The 22,114-nt window shown below is 40.2% G+C and overlaps 1 protein-coding gene and 1 non-coding gene across 2 annotated transcripts in view; one reads left to right on the forward strand and one right to left on the reverse strand.

Moving 5' to 3' along the window:
* The window catches only part of TMC2 (transmembrane channel like 2), a 56,883-nt gene that overhangs the window by 23,541 nt on the left and 11,228 nt on the right, over nucleotides 1–22,114 (reverse strand). The window contains exons 5-11 of the mRNA XM_006207316.3: nucleotides 16,383–16,473; nucleotides 11,768–11,849; nucleotides 11,322–11,428; nucleotides 6,423–6,521; nucleotides 4,103–4,245; nucleotides 2,404–2,551; nucleotides 96–284 (exon numbers count right to left, since the gene is read on the reverse strand). Coding sequence (XP_006207378.2) covers nucleotides 96–284; nucleotides 2,404–2,551; nucleotides 4,103–4,245; nucleotides 6,423–6,521; nucleotides 11,322–11,428; nucleotides 11,768–11,849; nucleotides 16,383–16,473 — 859 coding nt within the window. The remainder of the gene's footprint in view (nucleotides 1–95; nucleotides 285–2,403; nucleotides 2,552–4,102; nucleotides 4,246–6,422; nucleotides 6,522–11,321; nucleotides 11,429–11,767; nucleotides 11,850–16,382; nucleotides 16,474–22,114) is intronic.
* TRNAA-CGC (transfer RNA alanine (anticodon CGC)) lies at nucleotides 6,736–6,808 on the forward strand. Its single transcript has one exon. It is a non-coding gene; the product is annotated as a tRNA-Ala (tRNA).

Here is a 22,114-nt window from a genome sequence, read left to right on the forward strand (position 1 = left end):
GTCCAGGATTCAGTAATTCAGTTGACGGGCAGAAGTACCAGGGTCATTTCAGTATCGGCCGACAGTGTTCCCTTCAGCAAACATGCCCTCCTTACCTCGTTCCTTTCGTACCAGCTGATGTTCTGCATTTTGGAGAACTCCTGGGATCGCTTCACCACAAAGTAAATGAGGTACCCACTTCCACACAAACAGCAGATGATGAGAAAGTTGGCCAGGACGCGGAGAAACCTCGTCAGATGGACATTTTCTTCTTTGTTACTCTCTTGTTCGTCCACTATTGATTCCTTGATGTGTGAAAATGAGATGTGAATAATGACCAGCCTGGAGCCAACAGGAACCATCGTTTTGAGTTCCTGAGATGAATACTTTCTATATTTCCAGAAACGAAACAATTCTGAGGGGATGGCAATAGAGCACTGTTGCCCAATGGAGAATTAGTTCTTTTCTCCCACTTTTTTTTTTTGTTAAATTTATTCTTTGGAATTTTTTGTAATTTAGGTAATTTTATTGTAAATAGAATTTTTAAAATTATTAGCTGCTAGTGTATAAAAATACAACAGACTTTTAAATATTAACCTTGTCTCCTGCATTAGTAAGTTTCTCATAGAAAGACCAATTAGTGTATGACAGAGCCAGGATGGAAAACGAGGTCCCCAGGACACCAAAGTACCTGGAAGGAGACTTTTTCAATCAATTAATAGTCCATTCAAGTTCCGTTTCTACTAACTCATCAGGCAGTTACTATACATTAGTGCTCACAGTTCTCAAGGGTTATGTATGTGTGTTATCTTGGTTTTTAACAGACTCAGAGGAGAAGTCTTCTCCTTCCCAGATATTCAAAGTGTTTCATAGATGTAATAGGGAGGAGCAAACCTGACCCCATATGAGACCTGTTCCTTTAGCTCTAACCCTGTGCTCTGTTTCCGGTGCTTATTCTGCTGGTTCTGCATCTTTTATAAAAGAACATCGCCTAGAGCCTGAAATGTACAGGACAGCCTATTCTCAAGGCTCTGACCTTTAAGGGTATAACACTTTCCCATTCATATAAAGATAAAAAGTTGTAGAATAGAAAATAATATTTGTCTTCTTGGAGATTTGCAGGGACACCATGACCTGACCGACTGGAACAAAGAACAAAGTATTCTGACACCAAGAAATTTGCAACAACCAACCATACTCCCTTCCCTTCTTAGTAGAAAAGGAGCCTGAATTCTGACTTGGAGAAGATGGTTCTCCAGGACATCAGTCTGCCATCTTCTCAGTCTGCCGGCTTTCCAAATAAAGTCGTTATTCCTTGTCCCAACTCTCCCGATTTATTGGCCTGTCATGTGGTGAGCAGAATGAGTCTGGACTTGGTAACACAGAGATTGACCTTCTTTGTCTCTCGCTGGCAGTCCTGGAGGAAGGGTCAAAGCCCCTGTTGACCCCTGCCCTGCCATTGGATGCTCTGCCAGAGGCTCCCCATGGCTGTGAGAAGGAGAAGGGGAGGAGGACCAAGGCAGCGCCCTGCTCCACCCACTGCCAAGCCCACAGACTCCGGGGCTCGTGAAACCCATGCAGTGACTTGCTGAGCCCAAGCCCTGTCCCTTGGGTGTACCCGGCTTCTGTAGCCTATGACTGGTATCGGTGGGCAGCGGCCCACTTCTCCCAGAAGGGCCAGGGGAGAGGAGTGGGAAGAAGACAAGACAACCAAGCACAACTGCGATGTAAATCTGACCCTTGCCAGCCCTGGGGCGAGACTGATCAGCCGGAAGTACTGGACTGTCAAGAACTCTGAATGGCTTTACAGTCATGGTGGGTGTCATAGTAACCTTCATTCACCTGCTCACCTACAGGCTTGCTTTTGTTCTATATTCTTCAGGCCACCTCACATCTCTCTTATGAACAAAGTGATGAGATAATCAAGTGTGGAGTTTTACACTTAGTTGAGTCCTTCATTCTCACACCCCCAAGCCAGGGTTCTCAACTCTCTCTGGGTGTTCTAGTCACTTGAGAGAGTTTTAAAAAAACCAATGCTAGGACCCCACCCTAGATCAATATGCCAAAATCTCTGCAGTGGGGCCCAGAAGAGTTTTAAAGCTCCTCAGATCCTGCAAACATGTGTGAAGGTTGATGACGGCTGCCCCGAGTGAGTCCTTCCACTTCCCCCAGCAGAAAGTAGTTCCACAAGGAAACAGGCTGGACCAGGTCCCAGCATCCATGAACATATTAAGAAACAGATAGTGGGTACCAGCCATGAACATTCTTTCTTGAAGGCTTGAGAGCTAGGCTCCCACTTTTGGTAAAGCTCTTACTACCATAATTGGGGATCTTACTTCCCACACCCCAGCAGGGAGAAGTCTCCTGATGACAAGAGGTACCCAAAGTTCCCCTGGGAGGTGGGAATGGCCCTGAGGTGGCTACCTTGAAGCTGGTGGTGATGGAGGCATACTTGCTGTCAGCCGTCTCTGAATTCCCGATCAGGTAATCCCAGCTGGTGAACATCTTGAAGCTGAACGTGAAGTTATCATTCTCCCCCTCGCTGGTGCTGCCCTGGGTGTTGCTGGCCATCCTGCAGGGTGCACGCCACTGTGGTTATATCTGCCCTGTTTCTGTGTCAGCCCAAGGGAACTTTGGGCACAGATGGCAGACATCCAGTGAGGGGAAAGAGCCAAGATAAATGTGAACCAGACTACTGATGGCCAGGGTACCTTCTCCCCAAATTCAGAGACCCAGTGAGCATACATGGTGTCAGTTGGGTAACAAGGAGCCTGCAAGGTACAGGACACTTAACCATGTTTTCTATCCTGACATCTGATTTCCTGTGGCTTGACTCACCTGCCAATGTTTTAGAATTCTTGATTCTCACCAAGAACATTCCCTTCTAATTCATCTGTTTTCTTGGATAGAAATTACATTTTTTTTCTGATACAAAATTCAATAAGCCCTGAGACAGTTGATACTGCAACCAGGTAACACAGACATCATTTTCTTAAGCAAGCCAGGAGGAAAGTCCTTGGACCTGCCTTGATACCCACCTATTTCATCCTACCTGTCCTCACCCTCTCTTGTGCTTCCTGGAGATCAGCCCTGTGGGAACCACAGAATTCTGGGCCGGGGCTCCATTAGACACAATGGGGCTTGTGCCTCTCTGACTCTATCTGATGTGTCCGCTTTGGGGATTGCTGCTCCAGGGGCTTGGCTGCCTTTGTTAGCACTTTGGTTCAACAGGAAAACAGCCCATCTCCTTATATTCATCTGGGATACTAGCAGGGAAACTGTAACAATGCGAGGGCTAGGGCTAGGAAGAAAACCAAGCCTGACTTCTTGTTTTTTTCCTTTTGCTTGATAGAGCTGGGCAGCCACATGTCACCCAGCGGTCACTGCACCAGGCAGGCTCCTGTGAAAAGCAGATGACTGGCAGCAGATGATGTCCTCACCCTGCACAGCCTGTGGTCCCTGACTGTGGTCTCCTGACTTTCAAGACAATTCATGGGCTGTGCCAATTTTTTTCTTCAGAGAATATGAATTAAGAGGCACAGACATATCAAAATGCCATTTCTGGCCACAGAGACAGATAGAGTTGGGGCCAGAGAGGACACCATGGTTCATTCTCAGCCACATACACATGTTTAGGCTCATTGTTTATATCTTTGTTAAGTGCCAGCTCGGTTCTCGCCTGCCAGCTAGACTTAAAGAGAAGCAGAGAATTTTTCTGAGGAAGGTGGGCTCTGGGGAAAGCAGAAACAGGCATCACAAACTACTCTAGCCTTTCCTTTCTGGGTACCATGTTCTCCCTCAAGCCACACTGGCCTTTTGACAGTTTTTGGAACTAAGTAGGATATTTGCTGCCTCGGGGCCTTTGCACATGCTCTTGGTATGTTTAAAATGCTGTGCCCAGCCTCATCTAAAGGAATTTCTATCCCATCTCCCAGAATGTACCACATTACCCTGTTTATGCCTTTTATACCATATATGAAAATATGTATTTGCTTTATTTATTTGTTTTCTTGTTTTCTCTCTAAATCCCCGACAAGAAGATAAGTAGGTACAGAGTGGCCACAGGAGTGGACTATTTGTGTGAAGAAAATAAAAAGCATGTAAATGAGATGGTCATACTTACGATCTAATGACGATCATCAGGCTATAGCCAAACACGCTGACCCCCACCATGAAGTAAGCCATGGGCAGCCTGTACCTCAGCCACCCGATGGTCCTCTGGTTGTTGTAGTAGCCATAGAAGAGAGCAGAGTACTTGATGTAGCCCTGTGGGACAGCAAAGCCCATGCTCTGGGTTTGTAAGCTCAGTGCTACAGTCATCAGACATTGCTCTTCTGCCTGGGACTTCTTTCTCAGGGGTGTGATGGGATCCCGAGGGGAAGAAGGCTGGGTTCTGAACATTCCTGCTCTTCCCTTCACTCCCCACTAGTTGCTCCAGAGTCAATCCACATCCTCATATCTCCCCTCTTTCCTTTCTTCTATCCATGTCTCCATTACACAGAGTGCACAGAGATGCAGAATGAAGAAGAAAGTGTTGTTAACATTTGGGATAAAATTAGAAATTAGCCAAAAAACTAAAAATTGAGTTACCATATGATCCAGCAATCCCACTCCTGGGCATATATCTGGAGGGAACTCTAACTCGAAAAGGTATATGCACCCCAATGTTCATAGCAGCACCATTTACAGTAGCCAAGACATGGAAGCAATCTAAATGTCCATCAACAGATGATTGGATAAAGAAGTTGTGGTATGTTTATACAATGGAGTACTACTCAGCCATAAAAAGGAATATAATAATGCCATTTGCAGCAACATGGATGGACCTGGAGACTGTCATTTTAAGTGAAGTAAGGCAGAAAGAGAAAGAAAAATACCATATGATATCACTCATGTGGAATCTAAAAAAAGAAAAAAGAGAAAAGAAGACACTAATGAACTTACCTACAAAACAGAAACAGACTAGAAGACGTATAAACAATCTTATGGTTACCAGGGGAAGGGATAAGTCTGAGAGTTCAAGATTTTTAGAGACCAACTACTATATATAAAAATAGGTAAAAATACAAATTTCTTCTGTATAGCACAGGGAACTGTATTCAATATCTTGTAATAACTTTTAATGAAAAAGAATATGTAACATCATGTACTGGTCATCTAGAAAGTAATGGTTCACTGAGTTATGCAAATATGCCAAATGTTGACACATTTCTTATACAATATAAAAAATCCCATTTGTTAATATCTCCATTGATTTCATCAGGAAAGTATTTATTGAGAAACAGCCACTGATGTGATGGATATAAGTTTTTGAAATTTTAAATTTTCACAGATTATTGCTGAATAAACTGTTGCTTTTGGGTAGATAGCATGTTTCATCCGGGGTCTTTGGATGAAGTAAAGAATAAAAGAAATTCTTAGTAGCAGTATATAATTCTTAGTGATATAATAGTTACTTGGAACATCTCTGTTCCAAACAACTTGGGAAAATATTCCACCTCACTTTCACATGTTTCTGAGGGGTCTTGAGTCTGACTATGAGAGTGAAGGGTGGTGGCAGCAACTGGACTTCCTCCAAACTTGATAATATTGGGGCACAAAGTGTGAGGTGTTAGATAGACATGGGACTGGAGAGGGAGGAGCAATCAGGTCATGAATAATTATAACCCCAGTTCACAACGCTTGGTTTTATTTTATCTGGGAGTGGGAATAAATGAATATTGGAGATGGGGAGTGACAGGGTCAGGTTTGCATTTTAGAAAGGTTACCTGGCAGCAGAGGGAATGGAGATTTTGGGAGCTAAGCCAAGGCAGGGAGCAGAGGTAGACAAGTCTGACAGTGGTCCTGGTACAATGGGGGCGTTATTCAAAGAAGAGGTGAGAGGGACGGAGAAAAGGGGACTGATTCAAGAGATGTTTAGTAGATAGGCTCAGATTTAGTGATTGACTGGATGTGCACGGTGGTTGTGAGGAAGAGAAAATGTAGGGTGACTTGAATGGTTGGATGAATGGTGATTCCAATAAAGGAGATGGGAAAAAGTGATGTGGGTTTGGTTGGATAGATGTTGAATTTGAGGAGCACATAGGATATGCAGTTGAAGATGCCACGTGAAGCTTGGGGAAAGGCTGGACTGGCAATAGCCCTGGGGTCTTACTGTGGTTATGGCCAGGAAAAAACCATCCTGAGCATCCTGTAAGATTGCCTTACATGGACCTGGCAGAACGAGGGGAACAATGGCCTCACAGGGAACTCACATCCATCAGAGTACGTGGCTGAAGAAAGGACCCATGAAGGGAGACAGGAGGACATGGCTGGCTAGCTCATTCTGCATAGTGCTGGGATCCCATTTGATTAAAGCACTGGCTTTCCAATAATTAAATGCAACATTTCACTTTTATCCATGATCACAAAATGGAAGTGCAGTGGTGTGTTGGCAATGGTACCTCAAAGTCCCAAAGGACTGAAAAATCCATGGCTTTTTCTTCCTCAGCCCGAGGCACTGTCTTTCTGGGTATACTTCCATAGGGCATGCCCATCAGTACCTTGTGTGGGGACAGAACAACACGATTATATGTGGAGAAGATGCAAACACGCGGAGACAAGCACATAGTGGGTTAAATCCCTTATCAGAGCAGGACACATATATCTTTTTTCTTTAAAAAACATTAATCCTTTTCCTGATTTTAAAAGTATGACACACTCATTGTAGAAAATGTGAAAAAGTATAGAAGAGTATTAAAATATTACTTATTGGGGGGAGGGTATAGCTCAGTGGTAGAGCGCATGCTTCGCATGCACAAGGTCCTGGGTTCGAGCTCCAGTACCTCCACTAGAAAAACACATAAATAAATAAACCTAATTATCTACCCCTCCAAAAAACACCCCCCAAAAAGTTTTTAAAAATTACTTATTAACTTCAAATCTTAACGATAATGACTCTTAGATATTCATATATTCTCTTTTAGTTGTTCTGAGTTTTATATATGTTTTAATTTGGTTATTTAGCTTACTATTATTTTATGACCAATTCCCTATGGCATATGGTACTTTTCAAAACAAAATGACTTCAAAATATCTAATCACATGTATGTATCATAAACTTACTTAAAAAATTCCCCATTGATAAGTTAAAAGTTTGGGATTAACAGATACACACTACTATATATGAAATAGATAAATAACAAGGACCTACTGAATAGCACAGGGAACTATATTCAATTTCTTATAATAAGCTATAATGGAAAAGAATCTGAAAATATATGTATATATACGTATGTATATGTATAACTGAATTGCTTTGCTGCACACCTGAAACTAACATTGTAAATCAACTACACTTTAATAAAAAATAAAATTTAAAGAATTCCCTATTTTTGGCCATTAGAATATTTCTAATTCTTCATATATACAACTTTTTGTTATTAATATCCTCATATACATGATTTTATTCACATCCTTAATTATTAAAAAAATTAAACTTGATAGCTGCATGTAAATCAATGAAGTTAGAACATACTCTCACACAGTAGACAAAAATAAACTCAAAATGGCTTAAAGATTTCAATATAAGACATGATACAATAAAACTCCTAGAAGAGAACATAAGCAAAACATTCTCTGATATAAATTGTACTAATGTTTTCTTAGGTCAGTCTCCCAAGACAATAGAAATAAAAGCAAAAAAAAATGGGATCTAATTAAACCTATTAGCTTTTGCACAGCAAAGGAAACCATAAACAAAATGAAAAGACAACCTACGGACTGGGAGAAAATATTTGCAAATGATGTGACAGACAAGGGCTTAACTCTTCAAGTATACAAATAGTTCATACAACTCAATAACAACAAGTTTGTACTCTATGTCTATGAGTCTATTTCTGTTTTGTATTTATGCTTTGTGTGTTTTTCTTTTAGATTCCACATATGAGCAGTCTCATATGGTATTTTTCTTTCTCTTTCTTGTGATTGCCAAGGGGGTGGAGGGAGGGAAGGGATAGACTGGGATTTCAAAATTGTAGAATAGATAAACAAGATTATACTGTATAGCATAGGGAAATATATACAAGATCTTATGGTAGCTCATGGAGAAAAATTGTGACAATGAATATATATATGTTCATGTATAACTGAAAAATTGTGCTCTACACTGGAATTTGATACAACATTGTAAAATGATTGTAAATCAATAAAAAATGTTAAAAAAGAAAAACAAATGGGACTGAATATAAAATAAATAAACAAGAAGTGTATACTTTGCAGCACAGGGAACTATATTTAATATCCTGTAGTAACCTGTAATGAAAAAATAATATGAAAATGAATATATGTATGTATACATACGACTGAAACTTCATGTTGTACACCAGAAATTGAAACAACATTGTAAACTGAGTATACTTAAAAAAAATGGAAATAATTCAATGTCATACAAATAAAAAACCTGATTATGAAAAACAACAACAACAAAAACCCCAATAAAAAAATAGGCAGAAGACCTAAATAGACATTTCTCAAAAGAAGACATACAGATGGCCAAGAGGTACATGAAAAGATGCTCAATATCATTATTTATTAGAGAAATGCAAATTAAAACTACAGTGAGTTACCACCTCACACTGGTTAGGATGGCCATCATTAAAAAGTCTACAAATAACAAATGCTGGAGAGCGTGTGGAGAAAAGAGAACTGCCCTACACTGTTAGCGGGAATGTAAATTGGTGAAGCCACTACGGAAAACAGTATGGAGGTTCCTTAAAAAACAAAATTAGAGTTACCATATGATCCAGCAATTCCACTCCTGGGCATATATCTGGAGAAAACTGTAATTCGAAAAGATACATGCACCTCAGTGTTCATAGCAGCACCATTTACAACAGCCAAGACATGGAAGCAACCTAAGTGTCCATCAACAGATGAACTGATACAGAAGATATAGTATATATACACAATAGAATACTACTCAGTCATAAAAAGAATGAAATAATGTCATTTGCAGCAACATGGATGGACCTAGAGATTACCATACTAAGTGAAATAAGTCAGAAAGAGAAAGACAAATACCATATGGTATCACTTATATGTGGAATCTAAAACATGACACAAATGAGTTTATTTACAAAACAGAAACAGATTCACAGACATTGAAAACAAACTTACGATTACCAAAGGGCAAAGTGGTGGTGGAGGGGTAAATTAGGAGTTTGGGATTAGCAGATACAAACTACTGTATATAAAATAGATAAACAACAAGGTCCTACTGATAGCACAGGGAGCTATAGTCAAGAGCTTGAAATAAACCATAATGGAGAAGAATATGAAAAAGAATGTGTGTGTGTATGTGGATGTGTGTGTGTATATGTATATATGTGTGTGTGTGTGTGTGTGTGTGTATACACATATAACTGAATCTCTATGCTGTACACCAGAAACAAACACAACATTGTAAATCAACTTTATGTCAATATATAAATAGATAAAATCAGAATTGTATTAAATTTACATATTGATTTAGAAAGGATTGATTTTTTTTTAAATTATTGTTTTCCCTTCAAAGAATGTATCCTCCTGTTTATTTGGTCATATTTTTTCCTGCAATACTTTATAGTGTTCCTCATAGAAATCTTCTAATTTGTTAAATTTATTACTAGTTATTTTATAGATTTATTACTATTGTGAGGGCAAAATTTTAAAATTTAATTTCAAACTGGATATTGAATGTGTAGAAAATGCTGTTAATGTTTAAAAAAACTCCAGCCATCTCAATATACTCTTCTTCTCAACATAATCTTTCTTCTTCAAGAAACTTTTGGTAGACTCCTTAGTGTTTTTCGGGTATACAATAATACAACTCAAAACTAAAAGAATTTTGTATTTTTTGTATAAAATGTGTAAATTTATTTTTTTTTGACTTATTGTGTTAGGTAGACATTTCAGAATAATGTTGAAAAGTACTAGGATGGGGCACTCCATGTTTCTCTTGATTTTTACTAACACAGGCTTTAGTATTTCATCATTTAATGTAACATTACTTCTGTTTTTAAATTTATCGCTTAATCATTTTTAGGTAATTCCCTCCTATTCTTTTTTGTTTTATTTAAAATTTATATTCATATTGGGGAATAGGTTGTATATAAAATAGTATATATAAAACATGTACATTTGATCATAATGAAAAGAAAATTAACTACTGTGTATTCACTACTTAGCTTAAGAAACAGCATCACCTGGCCTTCATACCACCTTGGATAAGCCTCTCTCAATTTACAGAAACTGTGAGATAATAAATATTTTTCAGCAAAATTTTGTGGTATTTTTGTTATGTAGTAATAGATAACTAATACAAACCCAGAGAAATTACCAAGAAAGAAATTAATGAAATAGAAAATTAAGATACATGACAAAGACCTGAATGTGAATGTTTATAGTACCTTTAGTTATCATAGCCCCACTTGGGTTGTTGGAAACAACCCAAATGTCCATAGACTGGTGAATAGATAACAAACGATGGTACATCCATACAATGGAATATTACTCAGTGATAAAAAGGACAAATTATTGATACATGCAACAACATGGATGAATCTCAAAGACCTCGTGCTAAATGAAAGAGGCCAGACACAAAATGCTACATACTGTATGGTTCTATTTACATGATATTCTGATAAAGGCAAAAATTTAGGGACAAAGTCTAATCACTGCTGGTTAAGGACTAGAGGTAAGGAGAGATTTCTTCTTGCCAGCGCCAGGGCCAAGTGGCTCAGGCAGGACTATAGGAATTACTGTGCCCAGTGCTGGTGGACCACAGGCACCCTTGGAAAATGCTCCAGGCCAACACTGTGGAAATCTGGGATCTCATTCACCACAAATTTCCTGTGTAAATTTGAAAGTCACTTAGTCTTTTTTTTGCCTGTCAATTACTCATCTGTAGGTAAGGACCTACCTACATCCATGAGATTATATCTGGGAGGATAGTGAGGAGTGCTATTCAAATGCAAGGGTTTTTTTGGGGGGGTGGTAGTACATTATTATATAATGCATCCTATCCCTCTCTTTTTTTTCAGAGTAAAATTTAAAAAAAGCCTCACTGAGATAAGAAATTCTCTACCAATCTAAAAGTAAAATTAAAGGTAGAAAAATGTAGGGTCCACTGGTTAATTCAGAAACACAAATATTTTGTTTCCATTATTTGTACTGCACTAACAAGACAATTGATGTGAGGATAGAACATAAAATGAATGATGGATTCTTTGTAAAACAGAGTATTTGATAAATGTAAAAGAAAATGGTGATCATGATAAATAAGCCTCAACACTATCCAAAGATACAGGCAGTTCTTTTCTTACCTCTGGGATTATGACTAGACCAAATATTAAGCCAAAAAGGACGAGGTTAACCCCATACATCCATCGGAGAAAGATGAAATATGATGCCACTGAAGAACCAAAGTGACCTGAAGAGAGAGAGATGGCGGCTGTAAAGGTGGCAGAGGGGGATGTTAACACTGCCAAGCACTTTGTGTGTGTGATGGATTCGATTTTCACATCCGTCTGTGGAATGCACACCCTGACCTCCGTTTTCTTTTCAGGTGAATAACCTTAACTTATCTATCCAAGTTCCTACAATCAGAAAGTGGAGAAGCACAATTTAAATTTTGGTCTGACTAGTCCAAAGCCCGTAACAGATACAACAGAACCTATGACATAATCTAATCAGTTGGTCAAGAACACAGCCCAAACCCTTGGAAAACCCTTCAGCAAACCAACTAACACAGCGACATCAAAATACTCACTTTCAATGTCCTTGATCTTCATTTCCCAGGGAATACACTGAGTCTTGAAGTTATCAAAGTCTCTTTTAAACTTGACCCATTTCTGAAATTAAACAGGCAACACCCTCAGTTCATTGACATGCTGCCTCGGGGCCTGGAGGGGGAGGATGGAGGTGCACGTAGATGTTGATGTGTCAACATGAGGTCGACGTGTGGGTGAGGCTGCCATCTTGGAGCTGTTGAGCCCAAGCTGCCAGAGGCGGATGCTCACATCTCCACTTTCCAAAGTCAGGTGTGAATAAGAGAAAACCCAGGGCAACACAATACCCTGCATTTGTCTACAGTGCTGATAAAATTTCAGGTTTGGACAGTTTATACATGAACTTAGGAATTCTGCGTACAATTTCTGATTTGGGGGGATCAAATTGGCTTAAGAACCTCTGATAGTAACTTCCTTCATCTTAAAGCAAAAATACAAGGGAAAAAAGAAATCTTACAACTCCTACATCCACATTTGTCAGAGAGCCAAGTGCCTTAATCTGACAGGAATTATTGCTAAACTCCAAGGTTGATGGAAGTGGTAAAGAGATGTCAGCCTATGGTTTCCCATTCTTTCCTGGTGAAACTACAATCTGCTTTTTTTTCTAAAAGAAGTTAGGAAGGCATTATGCCCCTTTCTGTGGTCTGCTCCAGCTCTGACACTCAGTTTGTACTAATTAGAAACCTGAGTAGCTTGCCTGCCTGCTAGCTGGGTGAAAATTTGTCAACTCTTCAAGGAGCTGCTTTCCAACAGCCCCACCCTCGGGAATAAATCCATTTGGAATTGAAAAAAAAGAAACTCATAGAAAACAGCAGGCAAAGAGGAAGTAGGGAAAAAATCCTAAGATCAGTTTCTACTATTGCAAAGGTCTCAAAAGAATTTGTTCATAAAGGAAATGATATTTGCCTTTGTAAATTCACTAAAGAATAAAAGGAAAAATTTATCCGAAGGAAACAGATGGGCTTCCAGACCTGAAGGCTTTGACTATATCATGATCAGATAATTACTATATAAGGAAGGTAGAGCCACCTGGCAGAAGAGAGAGATGCTCACAGATGCCAAGGAGCAGAGGGGCCCATAAGCAAAAGGCTAGTTGATAATAATGGCAAGGATATCCGTAAGGCAGGAACGGACGTAGGGAATGGCAGATGGCGGACACTGGGCACTCCAGTCCCGTTGCTTCCTCTACCTTTCCAAGCTCCAATTCTGTGCTCAAAACCCAGCTTTGGCTTATTTGGCCTCTTCTATAGGTCTGTCTGTAAGGAAAGCATTTGCCCATCACCTGGGCTGTAAGTATTTTGGGTTTTATGATGGTGAGTTTTTTTCATTGCAAATTAAAAAATTGGAATTGGGATTATGCTTTAGCTTCCCGTATAACTAACTCTACTATCAAAAATAAAAGGCACTGTTGACATGGACTTCAAATTTTTCAGTTCTTGCATCAGTTACTTCTCCTTATAAATTAAGAATCTGGTATCTGGTTTTATCAGTCTCATAAGCTTTAATAATGTGAGTTCTCCCCTGAGAGACAGATCACCTATCAGGGTGCTGATAAAATCAGTATAAAATATATCCTTGCAAGGCTGAGGACCAATGGAGTAATGAAAGTTACTAAGTGAGGTCCCTGGAGATGTCGTCTGCCAGTTGGTCACTTGGCAACCACTTGACAGCCCCTCAAGGCTGTGGGCATCTCAGCCTGGAAAGTGATGCCTGGAGGCGGGTAGGGCAGAAGCAGACAGAGGCCTGGAAGAAGCTCTGCATTGAAACGCTCATCTTTCATTGGTTCAGGGAATCAGAAAACTGAGCTGGGGTGTGGGTGGGGGAAGCCTCTGACTCCTTTCCTGGAGCTGCTGAGGTGGTAGCTACTGCCCTGGGACTGGGTTCTGAGCTGTCTTGCTCTTCAGCTGTATGTAGGAAAGAAGATTTCAAACAGTGGTCGAAGGAGACATGGGCACATCCTGTCTGTGGATGAAATCTGGATCTGAATAACTAAAAACAGCCAGGGAAATCTGAGAAATAGTATGGCAGAACAAGGAAAAAGGGACAACATTCTTTGAGATTTTTGGAAAGCATTTCCTGTAGGAAACATAACTAAATTCTTAGTAGGATACAAGAAATATGGCTTCTAGAGTGAAGGATAGCAACCAGAGATTTTAAAAAGAACACAGGTAAAGTATGGAAGGACTGATTACAAGGTTGCTAAAAGTTCAGTAATAGAATGAAAATTAACATGACACTTTGAGACAGAAGAAGATTGATTCAATGATATTGAGAATAAACTTGAGAAATTTCTGAGAATGCAAAGAGAAAGAAGGCAAAGAATTAAAAACAATGAGGGAAAGTAAACACAAAGAACGGAGGCTTGGCAGCCATCCTTTTCCTAACAAAGAAGCTACATACATTTGAATTGAAACCTGATTGAACAGAATCATTTATCAGATGTATTTGAAGCACACATTCTTCAACTGGAAAAAAAAAAGATCTGAGTGTGCAGTTCAGTGGTAAATGGTTTTAAGATAAAATTAACAAAATGACTCATAGATAGTTGTCAGGCAACTGTAACAGAAAAGGGAGAAAAAGTAATATTAGGAATAAAAAGGATTCAAACTTAACATATATAGAATGTAACTTACACAAACTGTGGAACTACCATATACAACTTTCTGTTAATACATATGAAAATCTTAATGAAATGATCAAGTTTAGGGAAGAATATAAAATATTAAGATGGCCCCCCAAAAAAGTTAAAACTTGGATAAACCAATATTCAAAACAGGAAAAACATTTTAAAAATTACCAAGATATTCTATAAAAATGCTTCCTGATCTATACAGTTTTAAGGGTGTCATCATTTGGATTTCCAAAAAAATGAATGATCGTGCTCTAGAAACTGATTTACAGCATAAAAAGGAGATAATGCTATTTATTTAATATTATAAAGCAAGTGTAGCCCTAGTATTAAAATTTGCCAAGACAGCATGTGTACATGCATGTGCACACATAAATTCAGATCAATCTTATGAAAATTTATGTAAAAATCATAAAATACTGAAAAATCAGACATGCCTGTGGAGTTAAAAATAATGGATTATGACTAAGGTTATTCCAGAAATAAAAGTAAGTTTACTAAGAGAAGGGAAAAGTATTTGATCAAATCTAACATCTATTTCCAATGAAATGGAAGTGAGAAAGGAGATCTGTTTCAAGGCAGAAACTCCCATCTACTTAAAGTGAAACACTAGAGTCATTTTCATTAAAGTGATGGAAAAGCAAAGAGACCTGTGATCACCATCATCATTTGAAACTGTTCTAGGATTGTTAACTCACACTTTAGGATAGGAATGATTTAGAAGAACCCAAGAAAAAGCATCTTTACATCCACAATCAGATGAAAACAATTAGCACTAATAAGGGAGTACAAGGGGGGAACCAGATTTAAAAATTAATACACGGGGGTGGGTATAGTTCAGTGGCAGAGCACATGCTTAGCATGCAGGAGGTTCTGGGTTCAATCCCGGGTATCTCCATTAAAAAAAACAAAAATAAAAATTAATACACAAATATGTAGCTTTCCTACATGCCAGCAATATCGAGTTATTAAATAAATAGAAAATGATCCCATTTACAAAAGCAACTAAACATAAACTTTGTAGAAATAAACATAAGACATGGAAAAGGTCTCTATAAAGAAAAATGACAAATTTTGCTGAAGGATGTAAAAATAAGTCTTGAGAAATGTATGGTATTCTTAGATGTAAAGACTAAATATTGTACAGCTAAGAAGTTTTCCCAAATTAAATCAAGGATTTAAAAAAATTTCCAAAAAAAACCTCAATGGGATATAACTGGAAATTGCCAAAGTGATTTTACAAATGCATATGGGAGGAAAAAAAAGAATGCAAACAAAATAAAACAAATGCATATGAAAACGTAGGCAAGACTGGCCAATATATTTTTGAAAAACAAAGGTAAAAAGAGGAAGCTAGCCCTATGAGGCACAGAATTAACAGCTGAAATGATGAGTTCAATAAAAGCTCTAAAACAGGCGCAATGCAAGGATTAAGTGATTGAAAATGATAGTTTTTCAAATCAGTAGGTAAAGGAAGGCTAATTCAATAAGTTCCACAATAAATGTCCAATCAGAGAACATTACCCGAGCCTCCATCAGAAGACCAGGTTATGACATAACTCAACACAGCAGAGCTGTCCCTATGCCCCATCAACACCACAGTTTATTGTCTGTATGATTCAGATGACACCATAGCCCTTCTTGGTCTCCACCAAGTCAATGAGTCTTGATCTGGACTGGAAAATAAGATCCCAGTGGATCCAGCATCACTGATTTTGCGAGTTTAGTTCTTCCCTGGAGAGGAAACAAGTCTCAAGTATATTGACGCCCCCTACAGATGTGTATAGAGATATGGACAGGATACAGTTGGTTTCTATTCCGGGACAAATCAGAATGGCTGACTGGACCTCATGCTCAGGATTCTGGGGGAGCCGAACACAAACAGTGAAGCAGGGTAGGGGCCTGGGATGTCACCCAAGTTCAGGAGCTGAGCAAGTCCTCCCACAGGTTTGCTCTGCACCACACACCTTAGCCATCAGCATCCTACAGGCGTAGAGTCGCTTGCCTTTCCCCTTTCCCAAGGCTCCTTCATACTTCTCCACAAATTCTTGGGCCTCCCTGGTTAGGGGGGGAAAAAGGCAGGAATTCAATTAACACCCAAGCAAAAGAAATCTGAACTCTGAGGATGTATATATGGCTGAAAGCCCTAAGGGTTTTACATCCCTAGTTAGAGTGTGAGTTCCACGAAGGCGGGCCATTTTGTCTGTTTTGTCCACTGAAGTTTCCCAAAAGCCAAGAATAGTGATTGGTACACGGTAGGCACTGTAGGCAGAATTTTGGTTCCCATGACCTTTGCCCCCTGGTGGTACACCAATGAATGTGAAAAGGGACTTTGCAGATGTATTAAGATTACTGACTTTAGGGAGACTATCTGAATATCTGGAAGGGGCCATGCAATCATGTGAGTCCTTAGAAACTCAGACGAGGAAGGCAGGAGAGTCAGAGAGAGATGTGGCAGATGGGGAAATCAGCGAAATTAGAAGAGAGAGTATTCTCCACCCTCTGTTGCTGGGGCCCCTCTGGAGGACGCCACATGGAAGGCAAGAGAGAAAAAGTTCTGTCCAAGGCCAGGGAACCTGGAAGAGGACCTCAAGTCCCACATGGGAGGGAACCACAGCCTTCCCATATCTTGATTTTAGCCCGGGGAGACCCTGAGTGGAGAATCCAGCCGCGCCATGCTGGACTTCTGACCGGCAGAATTGTGAGCTAATAAGTGAATATTGTCTTAAATTGTTAAGCTTGTGGTAGTTTGTTAGAACAGCAGTAAAAAACAAATATAGCATTCAGGAGATATTCGTTGAGTACATGAACGTTGGGTGAGTGTGGGAACATCCAAGTAAGACTGCAGGAGAGATACGTGGACGGGTTTGTCTATTAAATATTCTTGTCAATAAAGTGGCCTAAATAGCAGCTGGGGAGACACAGTCAGGGTGGCCAGTGATTACTGCTGGGAGAGAAGGGGTGTATTGTGTGGCTTTAGTGCCGGAGAGACCCAGGCAGGATTCTCTGCCTTTTGGAGTGGCAGAGCTTGCATCTAAAAATGGGGATAATGTTATGAGACTTAAATATGTAAATATGTGTGAGGTGAGCACAGTGATTTCTCTTAGCAGGCAGTCACCCGCCCCCTTCTGGGAAAACAGCAGCTCCTGGAGTGAGCAGCTGATAAGTTTCTGTACTAGCCCAGGGAGCTGATGTGAGGAGCCCTCTGCTCCCCAAGTTGCCTGGACGAGGGAACACTCTGAAGTTGACCTAAAGCATCTCTCAGAGAGACTATATACCTCCAAAACCTCCCCCTTAATTTTGAGAAGCAGAGGTAAAAATAGACACAGGGCAGCTTGCATCTGGTGGCATCCTTACAGAGCTTTGCTGTCCCATGCAGAATGCTGGGAGAGTGTATCGGCCAGCCTGAGTTCCAGAAGACATCTGGATAAAGGCAGAAAACACAGGTGGCCAAAAGGAGATGGCTGGAGGTGGCTAGAGGTCGAAGGTGATGTGGGCTATGCTGGTTTGTTGTTTTCCTTTGTCCCGAAGCAGTTTTTATTTTTCAGTTGTGGAGACAAGGATCAAACATGTTGAGCTCACTCTAAGTAGAAATTCAGATCAGCCAGGCACGGCATCTGCTCTAGGGACGTCACTGAATCAGTCTGAGGGCAGCTGAGGTTAACTTAGTTTGCCTGGCTTCCCATATGTGGTGGTTTTAAACTATGTTAGCAATTATCTGACATTCCTCCCTTTAAAATGTAGAACTGAATTCTTCTCCCCTTGAATGTGGGCCAGACTTAATGATTTGCTTCCAATGATTAGAAAATGGTAGAAGCAATAGTTTATGACTTCTGAGACTAGGATATAAAGGGTTTTGTGGCTTTCCCTTTGAAATCCACCTCTTCTGGGGAAAGCCAGCTGCCTTGTTAGGCAGACACTTAAGCAGCCTATGGAGAGGCCTGAGCCCCCTGCTAACAACCAGAACCAACTTTTCATCCATGTAAGCAACCTTGGAAGTGGATTCACCAGCCCTATCCTCTGAAGGCTGACGTGCTGACCAACATCTTGACTCAACCTTATGAGAGACCCCAAGCCAGAACTGCCCAGTTAAGCGGCTCCTGAATTTCTGAACAATAAAAGATAATAAATGTTTATTATTGTTTTGAACTACTAACTTTTGGGGTAATTTGTTACACGGCACTTGAAAATTAATACACCGTAGAATCCAAGCCACTGATCTCTTTGGTGCGTATGTGTGTAGGATTATCCTGTTTTCTTGGTGGATTGGTCCTTTTATCATTATGTAGTGTCCCTCTCTTTCCTGGTAATTTCTTTACTCTGAAGTTGACTTTATCTGATATTTACATAGCTTCTCCTACTTCCTTTCGGCTAATGTTTGCGTAGTATATTTTCTGCCATCCTTTTACTCTCAGCACACATACATTGTGTTAAAGTGAGTTACTTATAGACTGCATATAGTTGGATCATCTTTTAAATCCACTCTGCCAATCTCTGTCTTTTAATTGATGTATTTAGATCACTAACATTTGATGTAATTATATATATATTATGGTTTAAACCTGTCATTTTATTTCTTGGTTTCTGTTATGTTTTCCATTTTTGCTTTCCTTTTTTTCATGCTTTTCTGTGGGTTTCTTGAACATTGTTAGGACTCCATTTTGTTTCATCTAAAGCACTTTTGAGTGTATCTATTTGTATAGCCTTTTTTTTTTTAAATGGAGGTACTGGGGATTGAACCCAGGACCTTGTGCATGCTAAGCATGAGCTCTATCACTGAGCTGTATCCTCCCCACCTCTCCTTTATTTTTGAAGGATATTTTTCCTGGATATAGAGTTCTGGGCTGACAATTCTTTTCATTTAGCACTTGAAGAATTGTGTCAACACCTTCTGCCCTCCATGGCTTCTGATGAGAAATTTGTCATTCTAATTGTTTTTCTTCCATAGTAATGCATTGTTTCTCTCTGACTGCTTGTAAGTACTCAGAAATTTGACCATGATGTGTATGAACATGGATTATTTTGGGTTTACCCTGTTTGGGTTTTGTTTAGCTTTCTGTTTTGCCAAATTTGAGAAACTTTCAGTCATTATATCTTTGAAGACTTTTTCAGCCCCACTCCCTTTCTTCTTTTCTTTTAAGACTCTTTTTTTCCTTTCATATCGAGGACAAGGGATTTGGAGGAGACACTAATGTTAGATCATTTAGTATAGTCCCACATGTCTCTGAGGCTCTGTTCACTTTTTCTCTCTGTAGTTTGGATTGGGTGATTCTTCTTGCTCTACCTTCACCTTCATGGATTCTCTGCTCTGTTCTCTGCATTCTGCTGTTCAGCCCATTCACTGAGTTTTTAAAAATTTTAGTTACTATATTTTTTACTTCTAAAATTTCCAGTTGTTCTTCTTTATATGTTTTCATTTTCTGAGACATTCTATTTCTTCATTTCTTTCACATGTTCATAATTGCTTACTGAAATCTGTTTATGATGGTTTCTTTCAAATCTTTGTCAGATAATTCTAACATCTGTGTCATCTTGATGTTAGCATCTGTTGATTATCTTTTGTCATTCAGTTTGAGATCTTCCTGGTTCTTGGTATGATGAGGGATTTTTCAACTGAAGCCTGGACATTTGAGATATTACATTATGAGGCTCTGGATCGTATTTAAATCCTGTGTTTAAGCAGGACTCCACTGACACCACTCCAGTAGCTGAAGGGGGATGCTGCCTGGTTACTTCCAGGTGGAAGTCCAGATTATTCACTTGGCTTCCTTTGACACCTGGGGCTGGGCCGGAGCTCCTTGTTACTACTGAGCAGAGCTGGGAGTTCAGGCTCCCACCACGGATGGGAGTTCAGGCTCACATCATCCTGGCTGGAAGGGATACCTTGTAACTGCCAGCTGGTGGTGAAAGTTTAGACTCCCCATGCGGCCTCCACTGATACCATGGGGAGAGGGAGGGTTCATTACTGCCCAGTAGGGATGAAAGTCTCTGCTCTCCACTTGGCCTTCTTCAGCACCTTAGTGGAAGGATTGTGGGCACCATGTTACAGCCTGGCATGGAGGAAAGCTAGGCTTCCCGACTTGGCTTTTGCTGCTGGGGTGGAACTAGGGCTGCACTTTTGCTTGTGGTGTTTGGCTGGAATAGGGTTGTTATTGTCTACAAGTTTTCTGCCTTGCCAGGCTGTCCTTTTCCTGATCCTTCAGCTAGAGAGAGCAAACTTTTCTTGAACTGTTTTTGTCTGTGTCTGTTGGCATTTTGGGGCTGCCAGCTTCTCCATTATCCAGTCTGGATACATAAGGCAAAAAGGAAATCTGGAACTCAATGCCCTGTCATTCTTTGGCCCTGAGGTCCTTAGCCAGTCTGCCTTCTTCTCTCCACCATTCTGAGTTTCTAATTTTTGCTTCACATACACTATCCAGGGTTTAGGGTGTACTTAGTGGGAAGAACATGGAGAAGTATGTCCACTCCATCTTCCTGGAGGTAGAATTCTTCAGATCTCTCTGAAGGAAGCAAGCACTTCGGGTAGTTTTCTAACACATCAGGTTTCTGACAAAGCTGAGGGACACACCTGGTTAATTCTATGATTAAAGCAAATATCCCTAACTCATGGGCATTAGAGGTTCTTCTGCCAACATCACAGCCTGCCTTGTGTCATTACTAATGTGGACATTAATGATGTCTTCTCTGATTCATATATGCTTACCATTCTCCTCTCAGAGCTCAGCATGGTGTCTGGCACAAAAGATGCTCATGCTTTAACAGTAGCAATAACTACTACTTATTGATTGCATACAATATACTGAGCATGTAAATAAATATTTTGCATTTGTCAGAACAACTCTGCAAGGGAGATATTATTATTATTCCTACTTTAACAGATAAGGGATGGGAAGCTTACGGAGGTTAAGGGAAGGAAATCAGCCTGAAGGGGATTCAATAGCCAGCCAAAGCCACCCAGATATGGTAGAGGTATGAATGTAAGCTTGCCCCAGTTCACTGCTATTGCTCTTTATACCTTAACATCCTTCTCTGATTGTCTACGGCAACTATGCTGAGGTCAGCCAGCTGCCTGAGTGGGCCAGAGACTAGGGTTCCCACACCATCGCTTCTAAAAAAACGATACAGTCTGGGGATGCTATCTGCAGTTGAAGACCTTACTGCCAGAAGAGGAAATCATACAGGAGACAAAGAGGTATATTCTAGAATGTCTAGTAATTCTAGACAGGCAATTACATTTAAAAGTGCAGGTTCTGGAGCCAGAATTCCACTTAACTCACTGTGTGACCTTGGGCAAATTACTAGACTGCTCTGTGTCTCAGTTTGCTCATCAGGAAAATGGAGGCAATAACAATAGCACCTACATCAGCGGGTGATTATGAGGATGAAATGAATTGTTACACATATAGCACCCAGAACAGTTGCTGGCATATCGGGAGCGCTCAGCAAATGTTGGTGATAGGTAAAAAAAAAAGAAAGAATAGTAAAAGATGAGTAAGACACAGCTCTGCACACAAGAGCATCCAGGCAAGTGAGGGGCAGCGTCTCGGGGATCGGAGAGGCAGTAACTAACTCAGTCTGAATGCAGGGAGGGGCAATGGGACTTGCCTGTAGTGGGGACACGTGGCCTGAGTCTCACAGGGTGTATTAGGAAGTGGCCAGGTGGGCTGGCAGCGGCATTGCTGGGGTGAAGACCCAGAGG

Source organism: Vicugna pacos, chromosome 19, assembly GCF_048564905.1.
Source record: "Vicugna pacos chromosome 19, VicPac4, whole genome shotgun sequence".
In the NCBI taxonomy this organism is placed as follows: Eukaryota; Metazoa; Chordata; class Mammalia; order Artiodactyla; family Camelidae; genus Vicugna; species Vicugna pacos.